At 36.2% G+C, this 20,757-nt stretch overlaps 1 protein-coding gene across 2 annotated transcripts in view; it reads right to left on the bottom strand.

Annotated features, from left to right (window-relative positions):
- Positions 1 to 20,529, bottom strand: part of LOC125259454 (follistatin-related protein 5-like) — a 53,273-nt gene extending 32,744 nt beyond the window's left edge. The window contains exon 1 of one of the 2 annotated variants that reach the window (XM_048177087.1): positions 19,943 to 20,529. In XM_048177087.1, the coding sequence (XP_048033044.1) occupies positions 19,943 to 19,965 (23 nt within the window). In that variant the 5' untranslated portion in view covers positions 19,966 to 20,529. The remainder of the gene's footprint in view (positions 1 to 19,942) is intronic. The other variant, XM_048177088.1, reaches the window with a different exon arrangement.
- Between the last annotated feature and the right edge of the window lie 228 nt (positions 20,530 to 20,757).

Genomic DNA, 20,757 nt, shown 5'->3' with positions numbered 1-20,757 from the left:
TAATTTATGCCACCTTCTATAAAGTATTTAATTCTTGGTCATACAAAACTGACCATATGAGATTGGTAAGGTTGCCAAAGTGGCTCATCAACTGCAAAGATTACAAGATGAAATGAGACAACTGCTTTTTGTACAGTGAGAATAAAATAAAAAAGTGTAAATAAAATAGTAAAATAATAAAATAAAATAATAAAATGAAATAGAATAATAAAATAAAATAAAAAATAATAAAATAAAATAATGAAATAAATAAATAAATAAATAAAATGATAATAAAATAAAATGTACTTTTTGTACAGTGAAAATAAAATAAAAAAGTGTAAATAAAATAATAAAATAAAATAATATAAAATAATAATAATAAAATAATAAAATAAAATAATAATTACAATTAAATAAATAAATAAATAAAACCAAAAAATAAAAAAATAAAATAAATAATGAAAAAATATAAAATAAAATAAAATAAAATAAAATAAAATAAAATAAAATAATGAAATGAAATGAAATGAAATGAATGTAAAGCTTCACCAGAAATTAATGTGAACCAGACTCAAAAGTCTGGCTATAAAAGACTAACCATTGCGTAACGTCAACAAGACCAAAGAGAGAGAAAAAAGGCATTAGACAACATCTCCACTTCCTCAGGGGGCTAAAACATCTGGCCTAAATCTTGACCAACAACATCACTGTCATCTCTGACAGGAAGGTCCTTTTGAAGGTGGTGAGCACAACATATGTCCTGATGGCTATTCAGCATTTATATGGGTCCAATCGCCTTACCATGATGGACATCTCCACCATGTACATTTAAAAAAGCAGCAGTGCTTATACCTAATTCAATCTGTTTTACTCTCTGGTGAGGGAAACAGCTCTGACTAATTGAACTGTGAATTGTGACTAAAACATGCAGGGTTGCAAAAAATGCATAAATATTTGGATTACACACTGTATAACACAAAAGGACAGTGTATCAATAGTATACACAGGTTCAAGAAATACAGAACAACAGTATTTCATTGTTCACTTAAATCTGTTCAGCGGTCCCAAAGGTCTGGTTACTGGATTTCATGGCTGGCAGCTACAGCAATAACAAACACACCGTTCTATTAGCTCTTACTGTACATACAATTGTTTGCTTTGGAGGAGAAGAAAAGAAAAAACACATTTATGTGTTGGTTTCATTTGTGCACATATGTTTTCAGCTGAAATGGTCTTTTCAACATCAAACTAATCTGACCAGCTGGGGCGAATCTGAAGACCTATAAAACATTCATCATGCAACAAAGCATACAGAGAGAGTCAAAAAAAAAAAGGTTATTTTGTCTTACTTTCCCTGCTTTTATTCCCTAGCCTGTGGCTCATATCTGTGTATTTTTAAATGTTTATGCTGGACCTAATTATGCTCTGCACATTTATGATCTGTGATTGCAATTGAAAGCATCTTCCTTCTGAAATCGATCAATAAACATGAAATCCTTATATGGCACCCTTTTACCTGTTTTTCAGCAAATCAGTTACTGACGAATGTCACGCAACCTAATTAATATTCATGAGTCAGTTGTCTAATTAATATTCATAATTGTTCCTACACCCCTGGAGGCAGCTATATTGTGTTCTCAGCAAAATTTGACAGTGACATAGTGTAATTTCTTTGTATATTCATAAGAGCACAACTCAGATCTTTCTGCAATCTTGCTCCCTCCCATGTCTCATCCTGAGAATTTGAGATTCAACTGTTTACGCCACGTCCAAAGAAGTGACAGCGACTGTTAAAGTCTGGAAATGCTCCACTAACAAATCCCTGTGAAAATCTCGCCTATATTTTGCAGTCTGTCAAACCGTTGGGCTGTGGGCAGTGACAGATGTTGGCCATTTGTGTCAACGTGACTTTTCTGTCATTGTGTAAACTGTCAGCAGAACCTATAATTATACTGGACTGTACAAAGAGGCTTGTGTTGGAAAAAGACAGAATTTGCCTGCAAGACTGTTAAACCTCATGAGTGTCCTAAAGGTCATGCAAAATATCTTTCTTCGGCTTTGTTTCAATATCATTAAACTGCAGTCAGTCTTTAAATGTCACCTCACAAAATGAAAACCTGCAAAACTCTCAACCACCACTAACTATTTTTGGTTTATATTTCATATAACAGTTGATTCAATTAAAGGGAAACTTTCTTCTGTGGAACACAATGCAAAAATATATTTTGAAACTCAGAAGGCTCTAAACATATCAAACCATACTGACATTCACTGTATGAGCAAAAACACATTTTTGAAATATCTTTTGTGTTCCACAGAAGACAGTCATAGACATTTGGAACAACATGAGGGTGAGTAGGATTGATGACACAATGCAACAGTATGAAATACTCCCTAAATTTTGTTATCAAGCAATACATGCTGACAATAGAGTGCAGGAGGGATGGCATACTATTTGTAGGCCAAAAAGCATAAACAAATTAGCATTGAACATAAAACACACCGGTAATACCCCACTCGTGATTTTTTTTTAAGCTTTTATGTGTCTTGAAAAAGGCGGTTGCTAACAAGTTGCTAAATGAGAATACAGAGGTTGTCACTGGGACATTAAACATCATCAGTTAAACTCATATGCACTAGTCCACTTTCACAGCCTCATTGTGTTTATAATCATGCTCTTGCAAACCATTGGTGCTTGGTGGTGGGGAAGTTGAAGACGAGCTACCATGGTGTAGTTAGTTTATAACCTATGGTTAGCTTTTTATTTCTGCCGATTGTATTAAAGCTTCAAAATTCAAGAAGTTGTGTTCATTTGTGAAAATTACCTTGATGCACAAAATGTGTAAGTATCATAAACCTTTGTTAATCACAGAGGTTATTTTTGGCAATAAAATATATTGTCACTGCAGAATAAAAATACATTGCCACTCTATTGCAAGTCAACAATGATCAGGGATCTTGGAGATTCTAATGTGTTTATGAACATCTGCAATGCTCATAAACCCACTCCTATGGAGCGTTTCCTTACTGAAGTTGTAAAGCAGAGCTGGAAAACAGCAAAGTGATTAAAAACCTGCTGGTGCACAGGATCCTCACTCACATGCCCAACAGCCCAAAAAAAAAAAAAACATACATTTTTACAAATTATATATATATATATATATATATATATATATATATATATATATATATATATATATATATATATCAACTTACAACAACAATATTTGACCACTGTTTTGTAACAAAAATCTTTCAGTGATAGTATCATATTAATTTGTGTCACAAGTGCAAGTGCAAATCTAGGATGATTGGGATGTAATACCTATACCTATGCAATCATTCAAATTCTAGGGGATTTGTCATGTCAAGTGTTCCATTAGGGGTTTTAATTCCAGAAGCGCACACATTTAGAGAAAAAATTATGGATTGTATATGTTTATGTCGTAATTCTCCATAGTCAAATAAATACTGAGCATTCATCAGTGCAACACCTTTCTTATAGTTTCATTTATCATAGATTGCCCAAGCATTTACATGACCAGCGAAGAAAATAAGTCTGATGTCTTATGATGACAGCATTTGGGGTAAAAATTTGGGTTTTGGTAAGATTTTTTTTTAAACAAGGACATTAATTTGTTCAAAAGTGACAGTAAGGACATTTACAATGATACAAAAGATTTCTGTATCAAATAAATTATATTCTTTTGAACTTTCGGTAACAGGTTCATTAGTTAACATTAGTTAACTACATTAGTTAACATGAACTAATAATGAACTGCACTTATACAGCATTTATTAATCCTTGTTAGTGTTAATTTCAACATTTACTAATACATTATTAAAATCATGTTAACATTAGTTAACGTACTGTGAACTAACATGAACAATGAACTGTATTTTCATTAACTAACGTTAACAAAAATTAGTAAATACAGTAAAAAATGTATTCCTCATGGTTAGTTCATGTTAGTTAATACATTAACTAATGTTTAACTAATGAACCTTATTGTAAAGTGTTACAGAACTTTCTATTCCTTAGGAATAGAATCCTGAAAAAAAGTATAACCGTTTCTATAAAAATATTAAGTAGCACAACTGTTTTCAACACGGATAGCAAGAGGAAATTAGCATATTAGAATGATTTCTGAAGTATCGTGTGACACTGAAGACTGGAGTAATGATGCTGAAAATTCAGCTTCGTCATCACAGCAATAAATTACATTATAAAATATATTAAAATAGAAAACAGGCTGCTTCTGTTTATACAGAAGAACAGGAAAGAGCCAGAAACATTTTTACAGATTAAAAACATTGCCAATAAACACATTTCATGATTTATGTTCTTCAAGTAGTCTCAAGTGATTTTACAAGAAAAACTTTCTTCTAAGCCAGAATGGAAATGAAACGTAAGTGTCCTTCATAGAAAAATTACAGACACAAGCAATAATGTAAATGAAAAGCAGACTACTACACTACTACAGCAGACTAATACACAAAACAACAACAGCAAACACATGCATTCTACACACTTAACTATTCAAAGAAACCACAAAGTAAATTACATTTTACCACTAGAAAAGTACATTACAATTAACTTTAAATTAAATTAATTTATCAGGTAAAAAAACCAGGATACATTCTCGCACCACTCCGAGCAGGATTCAAACTAATGTTTCCGGCATGGGAGGCAGGCATGCTAACAAGGACGCTAAAGACTGCAGCCTCTAGCATCAGTCGCTATTGCGCCTCTTGAGGCTAGGGAAGTGAGGTTTACATGCACAGCTCTTACAATCTTGCTTCCGTTACACATTATTCCGTTCCCACCACAATGCATCCATGGTAATCCCACATGCACCCCTTTATTTGCAGTATATTGGAAAATGTATAAAAAGCCACAAATCTATTTTGTATTTTCTCTCATTCCATGATAAGGATCCAAATAAGATAAAAATGAAAGTTGCTTTATACACATCTTGGTGTATTGTGAGCAGAATAAATAGTCAAAAGTGTTTTTTTTTGTGTGTATATTTAGCTTACTATGCTAAGCTAACACTATTATAGCTTACAGTATGTTGTGTTCAGGTCCCATTGGGAAGTTCCAGCTTACAGGTTTGTCAATTTACAGAAATCGTAATGACAATGGATAATTTTAAACAAGGCAGCATCACATCATGTTTTTGAGTCATGTACATATAAGACTATATTTTTTTTGTTAAATGTTCTTTTGTTGAGTTGTTTACATGTTTAAGATGTAATGAAAACTCCATAATGAAGGTCTGTCATTCTCCATATTTAATTTTCCATCTGTGTATTCTGTTTCTGTGCAACATCTCTTACGTAAATCAATTTAACAATCTTCAGTAAGAGTAATGAAGTGTAAAATAAAATGGCTTAAGGCATATATTTGAGTTTACTTCAACTAGAAGCCAAGGCACTAACAAAGAGATAATTAATTTATCAAAGAGTTAAATATTTTCTATCATATCACAAATGTTGCAAAACATTCAAGCTCACACATAGAGGTCTTCATGTGACCAGATAAACCTCGCATAACCAGGGTTTAGCCAGGCAGGTCAACCACGTGCTGGTTCTTTAACCAGATTAGCATGAGGAGAGTAAGCTTTATCCATCCCAGGGTACATAAATATCCCTGACTCATTACACCCGAAGTTCTGCAGAAAAACAAAGATAAAAACATGCTGGCAGGGACACAAAATCACAGATGAGAAAAGAGATCAGGACTTGTGTAAATGCTCTGTTCATGGTGGCATTATTTATTGTTGCTCATCATTTTCATAGACGTGTTATCTTTTTGTACAGATATCTCTCCCAATGCAGCACTGTAATCACAAAAAGCGTGATTTGCTGCATGCTTTGAACACGGTGCTGTATTGCATATCTCCTAGTAAGTCCTTTGTGCATTAAAGAAATGTCACTGATAAAGAAATGTCAAAAGTTGAGAATGTGCAACTGTGTGTGTGTGTGTGTGTGTGTGTGTGTGTGCTCATGCACATGTGTCAACAGTGCACTGATTTTTTAGTTATTTTTTAATTTTTTACATGGACATTTTGCATCTGAAAATATCCAATAAATTATATCTCATCCCAGATTTCCATTAGGAATCAAGTGCTGACCTAACACTGTACCAAAATTGCTTAATAATAATAATAATAATAATAATAATAAATTAGTTAATGAACTAGAAGTCCTAATTATAAGGAAATAAAGGTACACAAAAATACCTTTAAATTCAAACTGTAAAAGTTATTAATTTTAACATAAATGGCATAAGCTTAGTATAATGCAAAGTAATTGTTTCATTTTGTCGAGAGTGCCAAAGATGTTGATGATGTTGTTGAATATTTTATTTTATTTTATTTTCCAATCAGAAAATATATGTTAATGCTTTACTCATAAACGTTTTGGGTTCCCTCAAGAAACTTTGTGCTTCCTTGCAAAACTTTTGTGTTCTTTGCGAAAGACATAGGGCCCTATAATACACCCGGCGCAATGCGACGCAAGGAGCAGCGCAAGTGTGTTTGCTAGTTTGCGTCCGGCGCCGTTGGCGTTTTCCCGTTCAGCGCCACGTCCTTAAATTAGTAAATGCATTTGCGCCAGTTAGTGCGCCCATGGGCGTGCTGGTCTAAAAAAGAGGCGTGTTCAGGCGCATTGCTATTTTAAGGAGCTGAAAATAAACTGCGCCATAGACCAACTCAAACCTGGTCTAAAGTCTAAAGTCTAAAGTCAATGGCGCAATATTTTTTTGTTAGAGCGCGTTGGTAGAAACTGGGCGCGTCCACAGCGCGCGTTGACTTTGCTTATTACACACAGGGATGCGCATCACACAAACATGCCAAATATTAAAAACAAAAGGATTACAGTGTAAAAGAATATTATTGTGTAGGCTACATAAATATAAAAATGTAATGATGAATAGTCATTGCGTGTATTAGAATTAGGCTACCTATTTTCAATTCAGCCTATTACTACTTATAATGATGAACGAAATTGGCTAATTAATTGAACAATCATGCCAACACACACACATATATATTAACTGACTCATCGAGCTATTTGAAAGCCTGCATTCAACGCAGACGACTGAAAGACTGACTGGCCACTTAACAGGTAATTTCAGCAAAACATCACTCGTTGAACTCAGTTGAATCGGTGTGTTTAATAAGTTAGTGTATTTTATAATGTTATATGTTATATAATATATAATTATATAATATATATAATGTTATATCCTGCTTGTCCCGTAGATTTAACGCTTTAACTTCACGCACGAGCAGATCGGTTTCTTCGCTTGAAAAGCGTTCAGCTTTTCCGCCAACAAATTCCGCCATGTAAATAGCAATCCGCCATGGCGCGAGCGCATCTCGCTCTTAAAGGGAATGGGAGATGACACTCTGATTGGTTTATTGAAACGTTACGCCCATTACTCATTAAGAGAATAGGGACAACCCATTTCAAAAATGCGCCCCGGCGCACGGACCGTTTTTCTGTCGTTAAAATAGCAAAAGTGGATTTGGACACGCCCTGAGTGCACCTGCGCCGTGCGCTTTACACTTTGCGTTTAGATCGTTAAAATAGGGCCCATTATGTTTCTGAGGGGAACTGTTATGTCCCGTATTGTTTTAGGAGGGTTGTTCTCCTTTTTTTTCTCTCTTCACTATCTCATCTCATAGGTCCTGTGATTGGATGATGTTCCTGCCAGTCATCGAGTCCATGCGCCACCCTGAGAACCAATCAGACGCATATGCAGATGCACGTATAAAGACCCGGTTGTGGCACGAGCGCGGGAGAAGCATTTGCTTTTCCTTTGTTTGCTCACCTGCATTTGACTCTCGGTTTACCAGAGCTTATTCAAGTCCTTCTCCGATACATAGTGATGGGACCAGGTTAGTATGTCACGTAACTTACATCTCACAGCACATAAAGTTATTTAAACACACTAGGTTATGAGCGGGTGCCATTCTATGTATTTATGTTTATTAGGTAGCGTAGTTAGTGGCGTTCTACGCTGAAGATGTTATTTTCCTGTTTTCTTTTGTTTAGCTTAGCGTTTTTGTTGGGGTTTAGTTAACATGTTTATGTTTTATTGATTTATTTTCTTTAGCACCGCTCTTGTCCCTCACCTTATTGTTAATCTTTTACTTTTGCATATCATTTGTAAATAGATATTTATTTGTTTTGGATGTATATTTGGTTCACTCTTTATTGTATTATTGGGTGTTTTGTTACATTGAATTATTTTTCTTACTAAAAGCAAGTACAAATTCAGTTTCTGTCTCTGCCTGTTTCTTAATTTCACACATTACATCTCCTTAATAGAGCAAAGCATCTTACTTTTAAATTTTCATGTGTTACGTCCCCATAATCTCTAGACGCCAAGTATATAGGGGGATGTAACATAATTGGGGGCTCGTCCGGGATTTAAACCTGGGGGGCTCGTCCGGGATTTAAACCCGGGGCCTCTCGCAACGCAAAACATTTTGTCAGTAAATGCAAAATTTATAGGGGAATGCGAAACATTAGCGAAAAAACGCAAAAGCATTGACAAGTAATTGTTTTTTTCTCCCATCTCTCTTTTTTTTTTCCTTCACCATGTCCCTTTAGAGGCTCCGTAGTTTTCAAACCAATATGTGTGTGTATATAGCCTACATAAATACATTTAAAAAAAAAAAAAAACTATGCATGGCAACAGAAGATGAATGTATGTGCAAAAAGGGGAATCATTCATTGTAGGTATTAAAACAAAAACAATAGGTTCAACATTTTCAAGTGTAAACTTGAACTTTATCTGTTTCCTTTCTTGTTCAGCTCAGAAGGGTCTAACACGGAGAGGAGACACAAATGTGTAAATCCTTCCAGTTTTACTTGGAAATTGAGCTCAGAGCTAAATCACTCTTTAGAGGTAATCTTTCTTGAAATCCAGCACAGACGTACATATCCAGGAGGATAAACAAGTTTCAAATCAAATTCAGAATTGAGGCAACTGAGCCACCAACTTCAGTAGAAGACTTGTCTGTGTTATCACAACTGCGCTACATTGCTGAAGGGAGATTACGCACAAGGGCTCACATCTCATCTCTATTTCTCTTGATAAAACCATTTGGCCCCTATTGGAGCCAATGTTCAGCTGGACTAAAACCAGATTAATGTGCAAACTTACTTATGAGCATTCTGAAATATCTCCCATAGGGGTTCTCCCACCTTGAATGACTCACTTTGCAGTCTCCCCCACCCACAAACATGAGTTCTCTGAGCACGCTGGGTAATATGCTAATCAGCCTAGATTGTAAGGCACTCCCTGGGCAGAGCATAAGGATTTCTCTAAATGGTTCTGCTCTCGTTTTTGAGCATGTGTGGTCTTGCTCTTTGAAATCTAATAAGATGAGAGGCGTAACAACAGGACCAAACACTCGTAAAGTAGTCATGCCTGAGGGAACTCTCTTGCTTGCACTCCCCCTCAAGTACTGTATCCTCTAACTGAGACCATCCCCAAAATGTCCATCTCAACCTACATTTCACTAAATTCACTTGAGGGGTGTAGCCTTATGGGAAAGATGAGATCTTAAAGTGATATTTCACCCGCAAATGAAAATTGTGTCATCATTTACTCACCCTCATGTCATGTCCAAACCTGACTCTATTGCAGAACACAAAATGAGATATTTTGAAGCATAATCCATATTTTTTCATGAAATTACAATTAATAAATCATTAAAGTTTCAGGATGTAAAAGTACTATAAAAAGTAGTTCGTAAAAGTAGTTTACAGAACTTCTGTGCTGTAGTCCGTAAGTTTTGCCTCTCTGTTTAAAACCTGCAATTGCAGTTATTTGTGGAATTATCATCTTTACGTGGGTTGTGCATCGGCACGGCTCCTCAGTGTGGATGAATTTGTTTGCTGTCAGTCACCACATCGGTGTGGATACTGTACTTTGGAATCACAGATTCTACGTCTTGGAAGTATGACCAAAATAAGAATTTTCACCAGAAAATGTCATCTGAAGGAGTAAGTAAGAAATCTGCCACTTTTATTCTGACTAACTGAGAAAAAAGCATAAATCGCGCTGCCAATGGTGATTAAATCTAATGATCGCTTAGCTTGGATCACGGCAAAATGTGCAAATGACTATTATTGTTATATTTCATTCTCAGAATTTGTTCTACATGTTAACAATATCAGTATTGCGCGCTTATGTGTATTTAGTGTGTATTAGCGTTACTTGTAGATTTCAATTTATGTAGCCACTCCGCAGTCTTTTGCTTTTGACTACAGGTGAATCTCCAATCTCATGATTGTCATTTGGACCTTTCTGGATTACAATCTGCCATCAGAATGATTAGTTTAATTATTCCAGCTGCTGTGAGAAAACGCTATAAATGATCTGCTACTAGTAGCATCCTCACATGCTATATAGCCTACTAGCTGGGACTCATTCTGTTTACAGACCTGACGTAATTACTCAAACCCACCAATGAACCAGTGGTAAGGTAAGGAGATAGTTTTGAACACTGGCTGGTTATGTACTTGCTCAAAAATTGATTTTTGATCATTTTTAACCAAAAAAAAAGTTACAGACAGCAGCTTTAAGTTTATACAAAAGAAATTGTGTGACAAACAGACAGAATTTAAATTATGTTCTGATAATGTTTCTGTGAGCTGCCACAACCTTATTTCTGTTTCAGTGAATTTTTCAGAATCAGTCAAGGTTTTTTTAACAAAAACCAATGGTTCACTTAAAAGATTTGACTCAAAAAGAATCATTATTTATCTGCTACATCTCCAATGATTTTTCATTTATTATAAATACAACACAAACACAACCAGGAAATTGTTCACAGTTTCTTTGTTTGTGCTCCTTGGTAGAAAGAAACTCACTCGAGTTCTAAATGACATGAGGGTGAGTAAATGAAGACAGAATTAAGTTGGAACGAACTACGTATTCCATTAACAATAATTTCATCCTTAATATTTTTAGACACAACAAAAGCATCTGTATTCCATGATGAAATTTCTGCAATTAACAGTGCAATTTAAAGTAATTTATTTTATTCATAGTCTGAGTCAGTGTCATTACAAAATTTTGATCTGCAATGAAGCATCCTGAGGTTTTAGTTTAGTTTGTCATGACATTGCTGGGCTGCTTAGCGTTTCTCCCCGGGTAATCTGGAGTCATTAAATGTGGTGCACACGCTCAACCTTAGCAGCCAGCCGAGGTGAGATTAGAGTGGAGAGACAGGACGCAGCTTCTGTTACGTTATGCAACAGATACACTGCTTTCTAGAGCTGTACCTGTGTTTCGGGAGAGATGCTACCATGTGAAATTGGCACCTGCATCCATTAAAATGTGACATTCAGTAAGGCAGCTCATGCTGTCAAACTGAGTCTCTGCGTATCCCACAACATGAACACACAAACACACACGCATGCAAGCACACACGCACAGAGAGAAACACACATATAATACACAAAGGCAGTCCAAGAGAGCATGACCCCATTGGCCAGAGTTTAAAAACCAAAAACCCTCCTTCACAAAGACTGGTCTTTTTGTCTATGTGCAGACATGCTCCAGAGCTCACACCTAGAGCAATGTGGGCACACACACACACACTGCATCAGTAGGATCAGACAGCCAGCCCACCAATCTGGGAACAAGCCTGAGAACAAGCTGAAAATATCCTGACAATTTCCCTATGTGAGTTCAAATCACTTTTCCAAGCTTGGCTTTGTTCTTTAATCTATTCAACTTCAAAACGATGGTTGTACAATATAATTAATTTTTTCCAAGCCCAAAGCCAGATCCAGTATGTTGTGAATATGCCTTGTCAAATTCAAATGTTCCCTATCAAGCAGAAATCAAGTCAGCCATACAGATTTGCCATATTCAATAGAAATGGACAACAAATAATAATTAAAATAAAAAAATAACAGAGATAAATGCATAAAAGGGGATAAAAACAAAACCATATTAGGGGTCATGAACTGCATTTTTTATTTTATTTTATAATGTTCTCTGAGGTCCATTTATAATGTTATCATCCTAATTTAGAAATAATAGACTCCAATAGTTTTGATGGTCGTGTCTCATTCAAGACTTGGAAGTAAACACCCGCTGCTATGATTGGGTAATAGTTTTGCATATTAAAATAATTTCAACGTCCCCGCCATTACACACGTGGAATTGTTTTGCAAACTCCTGATGCTGAAAAATATCTAATTACATAGTTGAAACAAATTGAAATGTTTATGCATATTACATATGTTTATAAGTCTGGGTTGTGGCAAATAAAGTATTTGGAGTTACCACAGTTATAGTTGACAAATGATAAACAGTGTTTAATGTAAACAGAATTATGAATGAATGTGCCACTGTTTGTCACACTGTCGTTCTTATTGGCTATTAATAGTTCATCCTCCTCGACAAAGTGAAAAACGTATCCACCTTATTCCTGACGAGCCTACTGCGTTTTGAACAAATGGGTGGCTCTTCCGGTTTGGGGAACTTCCATTCAAAAAGACTGAAACTAATCTTAAGGTTGCCCTACAAATAAAGCTTATCTATCAGTTTGACTGAATAAGCTGTCCATTTTCCTTCATGTTTTATTTTCAGACATCATGAGAGTAATGTAACACATGGTATTTTAGCATGACAAGAATATTTATGGCAAGAGGTCTTTCAATCACTGCTTTTTCCTCATGATTATTTTATTTTTTCCCTTTGCATTCCGCTGTAACAGTATGAAAAAGGACAGCATATACTGCAGATTTGTGGTCTGTTCTCCCGATTTAAGATATATCCCATTAATAATTCACTGGAATGCACAAAGGATCTCTCGTTTTTCTCCTCAAATGCTTGTGTCTCTTTCCAGGTTTGTTTTCACAGGTAAATACAATTAATTATCTGTCAAAATGATGGAAATCACTTTGAAATAGTATCACGCAATGCTGAAGTTAATGAACATTTTTGATTAAGGCAACGTTTGTTATATCATATATCATATATATATATATATATGTATATATATATATATATATATATATATATATATACATTATTCATGATTACAGCGAATGACTTTGAACAAAACAATAACAAAAAGCAGCACTTTATTCCATATGCGATAATCCAATGCATTAACCCCATAAACGCCGGAGCAAAAGAAAGAACAGGAAATCACAACTATCAAAACTATCATCAGTTTGACTGCAGCGCTACAGTATAAATACTCGATATATATATCAAACGATCTGTATCAGACAAAGCAATAGTGACACATGGTAAAAAGACTGTTACTCACACTTGTGTTGCGAGATTACTGTCAATCCAATGTAGTTGACACTGCATCATCTTTTATTTTCAGTCTCTCTGAAAAGCCTGCATCAAACTATGTCTCGTTTAAAAAACATGATACGATCTGACTGGTCCATCCAAGCTTTCTTAATCTTAGTGTAACTTAGCGGTGTGGGACGAATGCGCACAACGAAGGATTGGAACCCAGTCTTTATTAACTCCCTGAGGTCTGAAAACGCGCCGGCGCGTTTTGCAGGATTTTTTTCACATTGCAGCAAAACAGACTTAAAATACTCCGTCATTTCTTGTCATAGAGACATAAGTAATATATCAATTGAAACTATAGAATGTCATCTTTTATTTGTGTACACTCAGAGTAAAAACACAATGTTGTGCTTTTTGTAAAATAAAGAAAACTAACATGATGCATGATCTCTCCTCTCCCTCTGAACGAAGTCCAATCTGATAGTTCTCAGAAAAAGAACTGTAACTTATGAATACTAATGACAAAAAAAATGACACTTATGTCTAAAGAAACGTTGAAATGTCAGGTTTTAAATCGTGCAAGTCAAATCGAAAACAAACATTCTGTGTTAATGTAATCTGTATGAAAAGAGAGCCATGTCAGAAGTCTGTGATTCAGCTCATTACCCGCTAATGCGGCCACGCCCACGGAGCCAGCGCTATTCAGACGCAAATTCAGAGGCAATACATGCATTCGTCATCTCAATCGTGTATTTATTGTCTTGAAAAGTGTTTATTTGGATGTTAAAGCAATGGTTAGCGATCTCAAGAAGACATGCCGTTAGTTCCTAGTTCCTTTTCTTCTTTATATGAATTTGTGGCCTAAAGGTGTACAGAGAGCGCCCTCCGGCTGCAAGTATGAATTGAAAAAACAGTATCCAGCACTCATAGTGATGACAATAAATATTACTTCTCAGTATAGAAAATTGACATAAATATATAAGAATCCATCAATATTTCTCCAAATGTGCATGCTTTTAAGCTAAAAGCCTATATGAAATGCCATAGAGGTAACAATTGTTCAGACACTTTGCATCACAGAAATACATTTTATTTTAAAGAATATAATAGAATACCATTATTTTAAATTGTAATAATATTTCACAGTATTGCTGTTTATGATGAGCTGAGACATTATTACAGAGGGTTTTTTTTCACAGCCTACCTGACTGAAAGGCCTCATTAATATGCAAGTCATTTCAGGTCATTATTATGTAAGCTAACTTTTGAGCTCCGAAACTTAAAGGATATTTTTATAATACCATGACCTCTTATATGTCAAATGATCAAGGTAAATTGATTTCTCAATTCATGACCCCTTTAAATGGTTTTATACAAAACAGCTCATTAGAGCTCTTTATGTGATTCTTTTGTCTTCTCAGGTGAGAATCACCCATTATTCATGATGATTCATGCCTCCACGCATACTGTGTTTCTTGACCAAAGATGTTTTAGAAAATTTAAATCTCTCTATTGTTTTATATGAAGGAGTAGGAAGGATAATTTTTACATAATTTTGAAGCAAAAACTCTAGTCTACAATATCCAATACCCAGAAGTCTTGTGAACACAGATTTAATATTATTTTTTTGGCCTTATTTCAGTGACTTAAGTTTTTTGTTTTTTCAATAACCACGCATAAATGTTATTCCTTCAAAAATACAAACATGTACATACATGTTCCTCACATATTATTGTAGCCTAGTTTGTGCTGAATACAGTGTAATGACACTTTTTCCATTAATATGTTTATGAACAACTGAAAAAAGCACAAATGTCAGGGCATGTCAAAACTTCTCCAGGCCCCAAATCAGCCTCAGACTCCAGAGGGTTAATCATGATTAATCGCACCTAAGTTTTTAATATATTTTTATATTGAAATACTTTCACACTGAATCTTTAAAATAATGTAGAAACAACATAAAGATGGTATATTTTATATTTGTTAAATGGCATCTTATATAGTAACAATTCCACTGCAGGTAGAACCCAAGAGCAGCATTATTTCACTAACATGACCAAACATAAAACAAACAAAGCCTTGGCTAACATGGCTTGAGAAAAATGGAAATGCCAAACAGCAGTTAAACGGACAAAGCTAGACAAGATACAATGGAAACATGAGGGCTATTTATACAACTATACTAATGACTAACAAGAAACACCTGTGAACAACCAAGACGATCAACCAATCAGAACATATCACACAAGACAAGGGAAGCACAAGACATGATCACATGAGGGCAAGGAAGTCACATGACAAGAAACCAGGTAACTGTGGTTCAAACTTAATTTTATGAAGCGACGAGAATACTTTTTGTGTGCAAAAACAAAACAAAAATGATGACTTTATTCAACAATCTCTTCTCTTCTGTGTCATTCTCATACGTTGTTTATGTTCAGCGCTTCCACGTTTTACTGTATGTCAGAACGCCGACTCATTATTGGCCGGCTCCTGCGTCAGCATCACATGCATGTGTGTGCTGCTCACGTTACAGCTTCGGCCAATACCGAGCGAGAATTTGGATGTAAACACGGAAGCCCTCACTGTGCTTACTGCATCAACTGCGTAAGGATAACAACAGGGAAGAGATTGTTGAATAAAGTCGTTATTTTTGTTTTTGCGCACAAGAAGTATTCTCATCACTTCATAAAATTAAAGTTGAACCACTGTAGTCACATGGACTATTTTAATACCTTTCTGGACCTTGAAATTAGTGATTACATTGCTGTCTACGGACGAGTCACATACCTCTTGGATTTCATCAAAAATATCTTAATTTGTGTTCCGAAGATGAACGAAGGTCTTACGGGTGTAAAATGACACGAGGGTGAGTAATTAATGACAGAATTTTAATTTTTGGGTAAACTAACCCTTTAATTCATTCTAGGTTTGAAGTCTACTCAACATTAAAGGTTACATAATGGAAATGATTGCCTTATAGATGTTAAACTGGGTTCCACAACTTCCATCTACTCTAAACTTAACAGAAATACAACAAAGTTGCCCTAAACCCAAAGTTCACAACAGTAGATACATAGAGCAAGTCAAAGAGGCCTTTTGTGAGCTGAGTCTATGAGATAGCTCTATGTTCGCTGACCAGTGAACTGTGTTATTCGCTGGTCACGGAGGATTGCACTGACCTGTCCAATCTGTGGGCAGTGTCAGGATTCATTAGTGCAACCGTAGGACTCACTCAGGTTTGTGATGAACATATCTATGGACAGGGGAATCCACAGACACCAGGAATAAAGTTTGCTCGACATATCCATCTCAGCAGCATTGTGTGAAAATAAGGCTGGGGTTTTATTTTGAATGTGTATCTCGGGGTGATGCTACGCACGTCGAGGCTGCAAAGGCAAGGCAGTCATTTGAGGAGATTAATTATTGAAAGCAATTAGAGTGTTTGTATTGCCCCTCTTTATTTTTTTGTATCGTGTGAGTGCAGCGCCTTTCAGTGCAGTAAACAACTGCAAATCTCAGACTACTATTATGCTCGCACAATAACATTTCCATGAGTTGTGATGAAGGAAGAAAATGAGAAAAACAAGAAGACAATGATGGTGATGATGATGATGGCGAAGATGCAGCTGTGGCTGACAATGTTGCTGATGATGAAGAGGATAGTGATGATGAAAATGAAAAACATGGATGTTATTTCAAAGAAAAATGATTAATGCCTCATCTGCTGATCCATTACTGGCAAGCCTGTTAGGGAAATTCACCTAAAAATAAAAATTCTGCCATCAGTTCCTCACCCTCAAGGTGTAACACTTTCTTCAGAGGAACACAAATTAAGATATTATAAAGAATGTTGGGGCCCTTTTACTTTCTTTGTACAGACAAAAAACATTTAGCAAAAGTTATTATGTCCCACAGAAGAAAGTCATACAGACTTGGAACAGCATGAGGGTGAATAAACAAGTTATAATTTGTGGGTAAACTGTCCCTTTAAGTAATTTTCTGTTACAGATGATGCATCAGAAGCCCTCCCATCTCGCATGCAAAACCACTCTCATGCGTAATGGTGCCTACATTTATTTCCACTGTGAGCAGCGCTTCTCACATCAGTGCACAGCACAGCATTACAGCAGCTCTTCTACCTGCTGCTGAAAAATTTACAATAATTGGATGAAACTCTAAAAGTGGAGAGTTGGTGAAAAACGAGAGGGCGAGGTCTTGATACAGAATCAGGAAGGATAATGTGGTCTCCTGTAGAGTATTATGGGAAGATCAAGTACTGAGGATGTACTTACATTTTCCCCTCTGTCTATGTAAATTGATATATTTCCAATAAATGTTTTTTTCTCAATCTCTCCTGCTAGGTTTCATTGTTTCTTACAGATTTTTTCTGAGTGCCATCTGCTCTGGAGGCATATGTAATGGCCTATTCAGTGCTCTTTAATGTGTGTTTGTCAGATCTGAAGATTTATTTTTGTGTCTAAATGTGAGTATGCATGTTTGCGTGTCTCTGTGTAGGAGAGGCAAATGTTTGTTGTTCCTTTTGCTTTCTGCACTGTGTGAGTTCCCTGTAGAGCCTTTGTTTTCAATGCTTCTCTACTAAGCGCGATAGAAAAAGTGCCAGGATTGCACCTATACACGTTTGATGGAAAATTTGGTGTGCATTAGAATCACTCGAGCAGAGAAGCATGGGAGCTCATACAGTAGCCGACCCTCACTGAATTCTCATACATTAACTATGAGCCTCATCAGTCACACGCTGAGCAGGTGGTACCATGCATTTCCACCCACCTTTCTGTGTTTTTACTCTTTAGTTTTTGTTTTTTGTTTTGTTTTGTTTTGTTTTGGGTTTTTTTTATCTGAATTTTCACTTTTATTCACTTCGAGTAGTAGTGGAAGTTATACCTTTCCCTTTGTAAATAAGCTGGAGTCAAACAGTGCACATAAAGCACTGGCTCCAAACAAAGCTTACAAGAGCATTTTCTATGTCAATGGTTGGCTGCGAATTCAAGGAAAAATCAAAATGTTCCTTGCAAAGCCAAACCAACAGGCAATAACAAAACAGGAGAGCTTATGAACATGGCATAGACTAAATGGTGACTACTTCACTTCAAATCTAAAATAAAATATCAGCTACAATGCTGTCTCTTGGGCTGTTGTCTCATATTGCTGCAATAAATGAAATAAAAATAAATAAAAAGCTGAAAATAACGGCAACAACCTATCACACAGAAACTGTGAAGAAGGCAAGTATTATTGATCGATGGCCGGTTTCGATTCGATTAGGGCACAGGCAATTAAAAAAAAAAAAAAAAATCTATAAAAAATCTATAAAATGACTGTCCTTGTGAACATGGTGATAAATATCATACAGTGATGCATGTCATGTTTAACCCATTCAGATCCAGCGTCAATTCTTACAGACATCACATTCAAGTGTTTTTTAATGGTTATGTCATTTGGTGCCAACCAAATTAATGGGATTATTAGATGCTGCTAATTTGATATATGAGCACAACATCACACAATCTGAACAACAGATACAATGTTTTTTAATTAACTTGTAATTTACATAAAGTTACTTGTAATATCTTAAGTGCATATGCACTACAATGTGGATGTTGGACATCAGAAATAACTACAAAATTGATCATATATACTGATTTATCATCATTTATGGCTGCATCCAGAGTAGAAATAAAGTATAGCCATATAGGCTATGTGACATAATTCGAATCTGAACGCGTCAAAGCGTTTGAGCCGTTCACACAGGACGCGTTCTTGTATTAAGTCTTCCCTATTTTCTAATAGTCGAATTATGTACGCACAGGCTACGTTAAACAGACATATTTGTTCACTGTATCTCATCCCGCTGTCAAGTTACAACAGTTAAACTAGTTAAAACGCGTCTGGAGAGCCCTGCGCTCTATTGCGATGCGCCCCTTCGATCTGTTTTTGAACGCAAGAACACGTCCTATATGAACGGCTCCGTGTAATTGCACTACAGACACCAATTTGTCGCCCGTCTCCAGCCAACCACGTCAATTACCAGCGATCGCCACACACACACACACACACACACACACACACACACACGCCAGATTGAATCTGTACGAGGAAAACAAGAGTATAATCCGCGCGCGCACGGTGTCACTCAAGGATTTGCGTGCTAAGAAAAACAAAGATAACTTGCTAAGTACCCTGCGGTTAAATTAAACAGCCACGAGCTTTGCACAGGGTCCCGTACAATCGCCTAACATTTACTTTGTTCATTCGAGAAACATTGCAGCACCGTATGGGGGAGCGTGACATCGGATCGACCGACGAGTGAACTTGTCCCCGATAACGGCTGATGAAAAAAGCTCGTCTAACTTCATCACCCTCCATCAAGCACGGCTACTGGTATTCAGTCAGTATTGCCCGCTACGCTGAATGTCACTGCACAATATGCTAAATTATTCACACTCTACAGCGAAAGTGCTTTCCACCGTGCCTCTCTATTTAATCCCTTTGAAAAACTGCATACCAAACCAAAAACAAGCACAAATAACATAGAGAATGCGTTTAAATTACACTGAAATTCATTCGTGCGGTCTCCACAGACCTGAGGCTTGATTTTAAATCACAACAGGCTATGTAGTACATCACAGAAAGAAGAAAACATACCTGTGCATCCAACTACAAGTCATCCAGAAAGGTATTTCCGATAGAGTTATTTTGATATAAGAGTATTACTTTCGGAACAACAATGTTAACTGCGAAGTAAATCCAATCCCGTTTTGGTTATGCTGTAAAGCGTCCTCTGAGTTTGTGCATTCCTTCCAACTGTCGGTTGACGTGAAAATCCTCGTTTCAGCACCTCCTGGAGTGGACAGCTCCACAGAAAGATGCTTCACCTCGCGCTTCGGGTCTCGAGAGCCACACCAGCGCAAGCCTTTCACCTACTGGCTGCAACCCCGACCGGATTTGCATACAATAATACAATCAGCCAATCAAAAGCTCCGCCGCAAACCCCGACGAGTGGAAACAGCCAGCCGACTTGTCTGAGCTCATCCGTTTAAATGAATTGTCCTTGACAAAGATGAAGAGAGTTTGTGTGCAGGCTGTCCTGTCCTCTCCCTTCATTTCCGAGCGGTGCATTTGCGTGTGCTTCCTAACTATAACCTATATGTTATTAAATCATATAATATTAATATACCAACCTATTTGAGTTGTTAAAATCAGTTTGTTACCATAAAATGCGCTGACACATATGGTACAATGAAATGGCAAAATACATGCATTACACTAAAATAATGATATAAATGAAAAAAGAAAAAGAAAAAAAAAAACACTCTGGTGTGTATACACACGTGTATATAACTTCAATAATATAATTATAAAATTTAAATAGAATTTTGAAAAATGAAATCAGCATTAGTGCAGCTCCAGGACCAGGATTGAGAACCACACACAGTGCTGATCAGCAACATTATCACTCA

This window comes from Megalobrama amblycephala, linkage group LG23 (genome assembly GCF_018812025.1).
Source record: "Megalobrama amblycephala isolate DHTTF-2021 linkage group LG23, ASM1881202v1, whole genome shotgun sequence".
In the NCBI taxonomy this organism is placed as follows: Eukaryota; Metazoa; Chordata; class Actinopteri; order Cypriniformes; family Xenocyprididae; genus Megalobrama; species Megalobrama amblycephala.
This window is presented reverse-complemented; position numbering and strand designations above follow the sequence as displayed.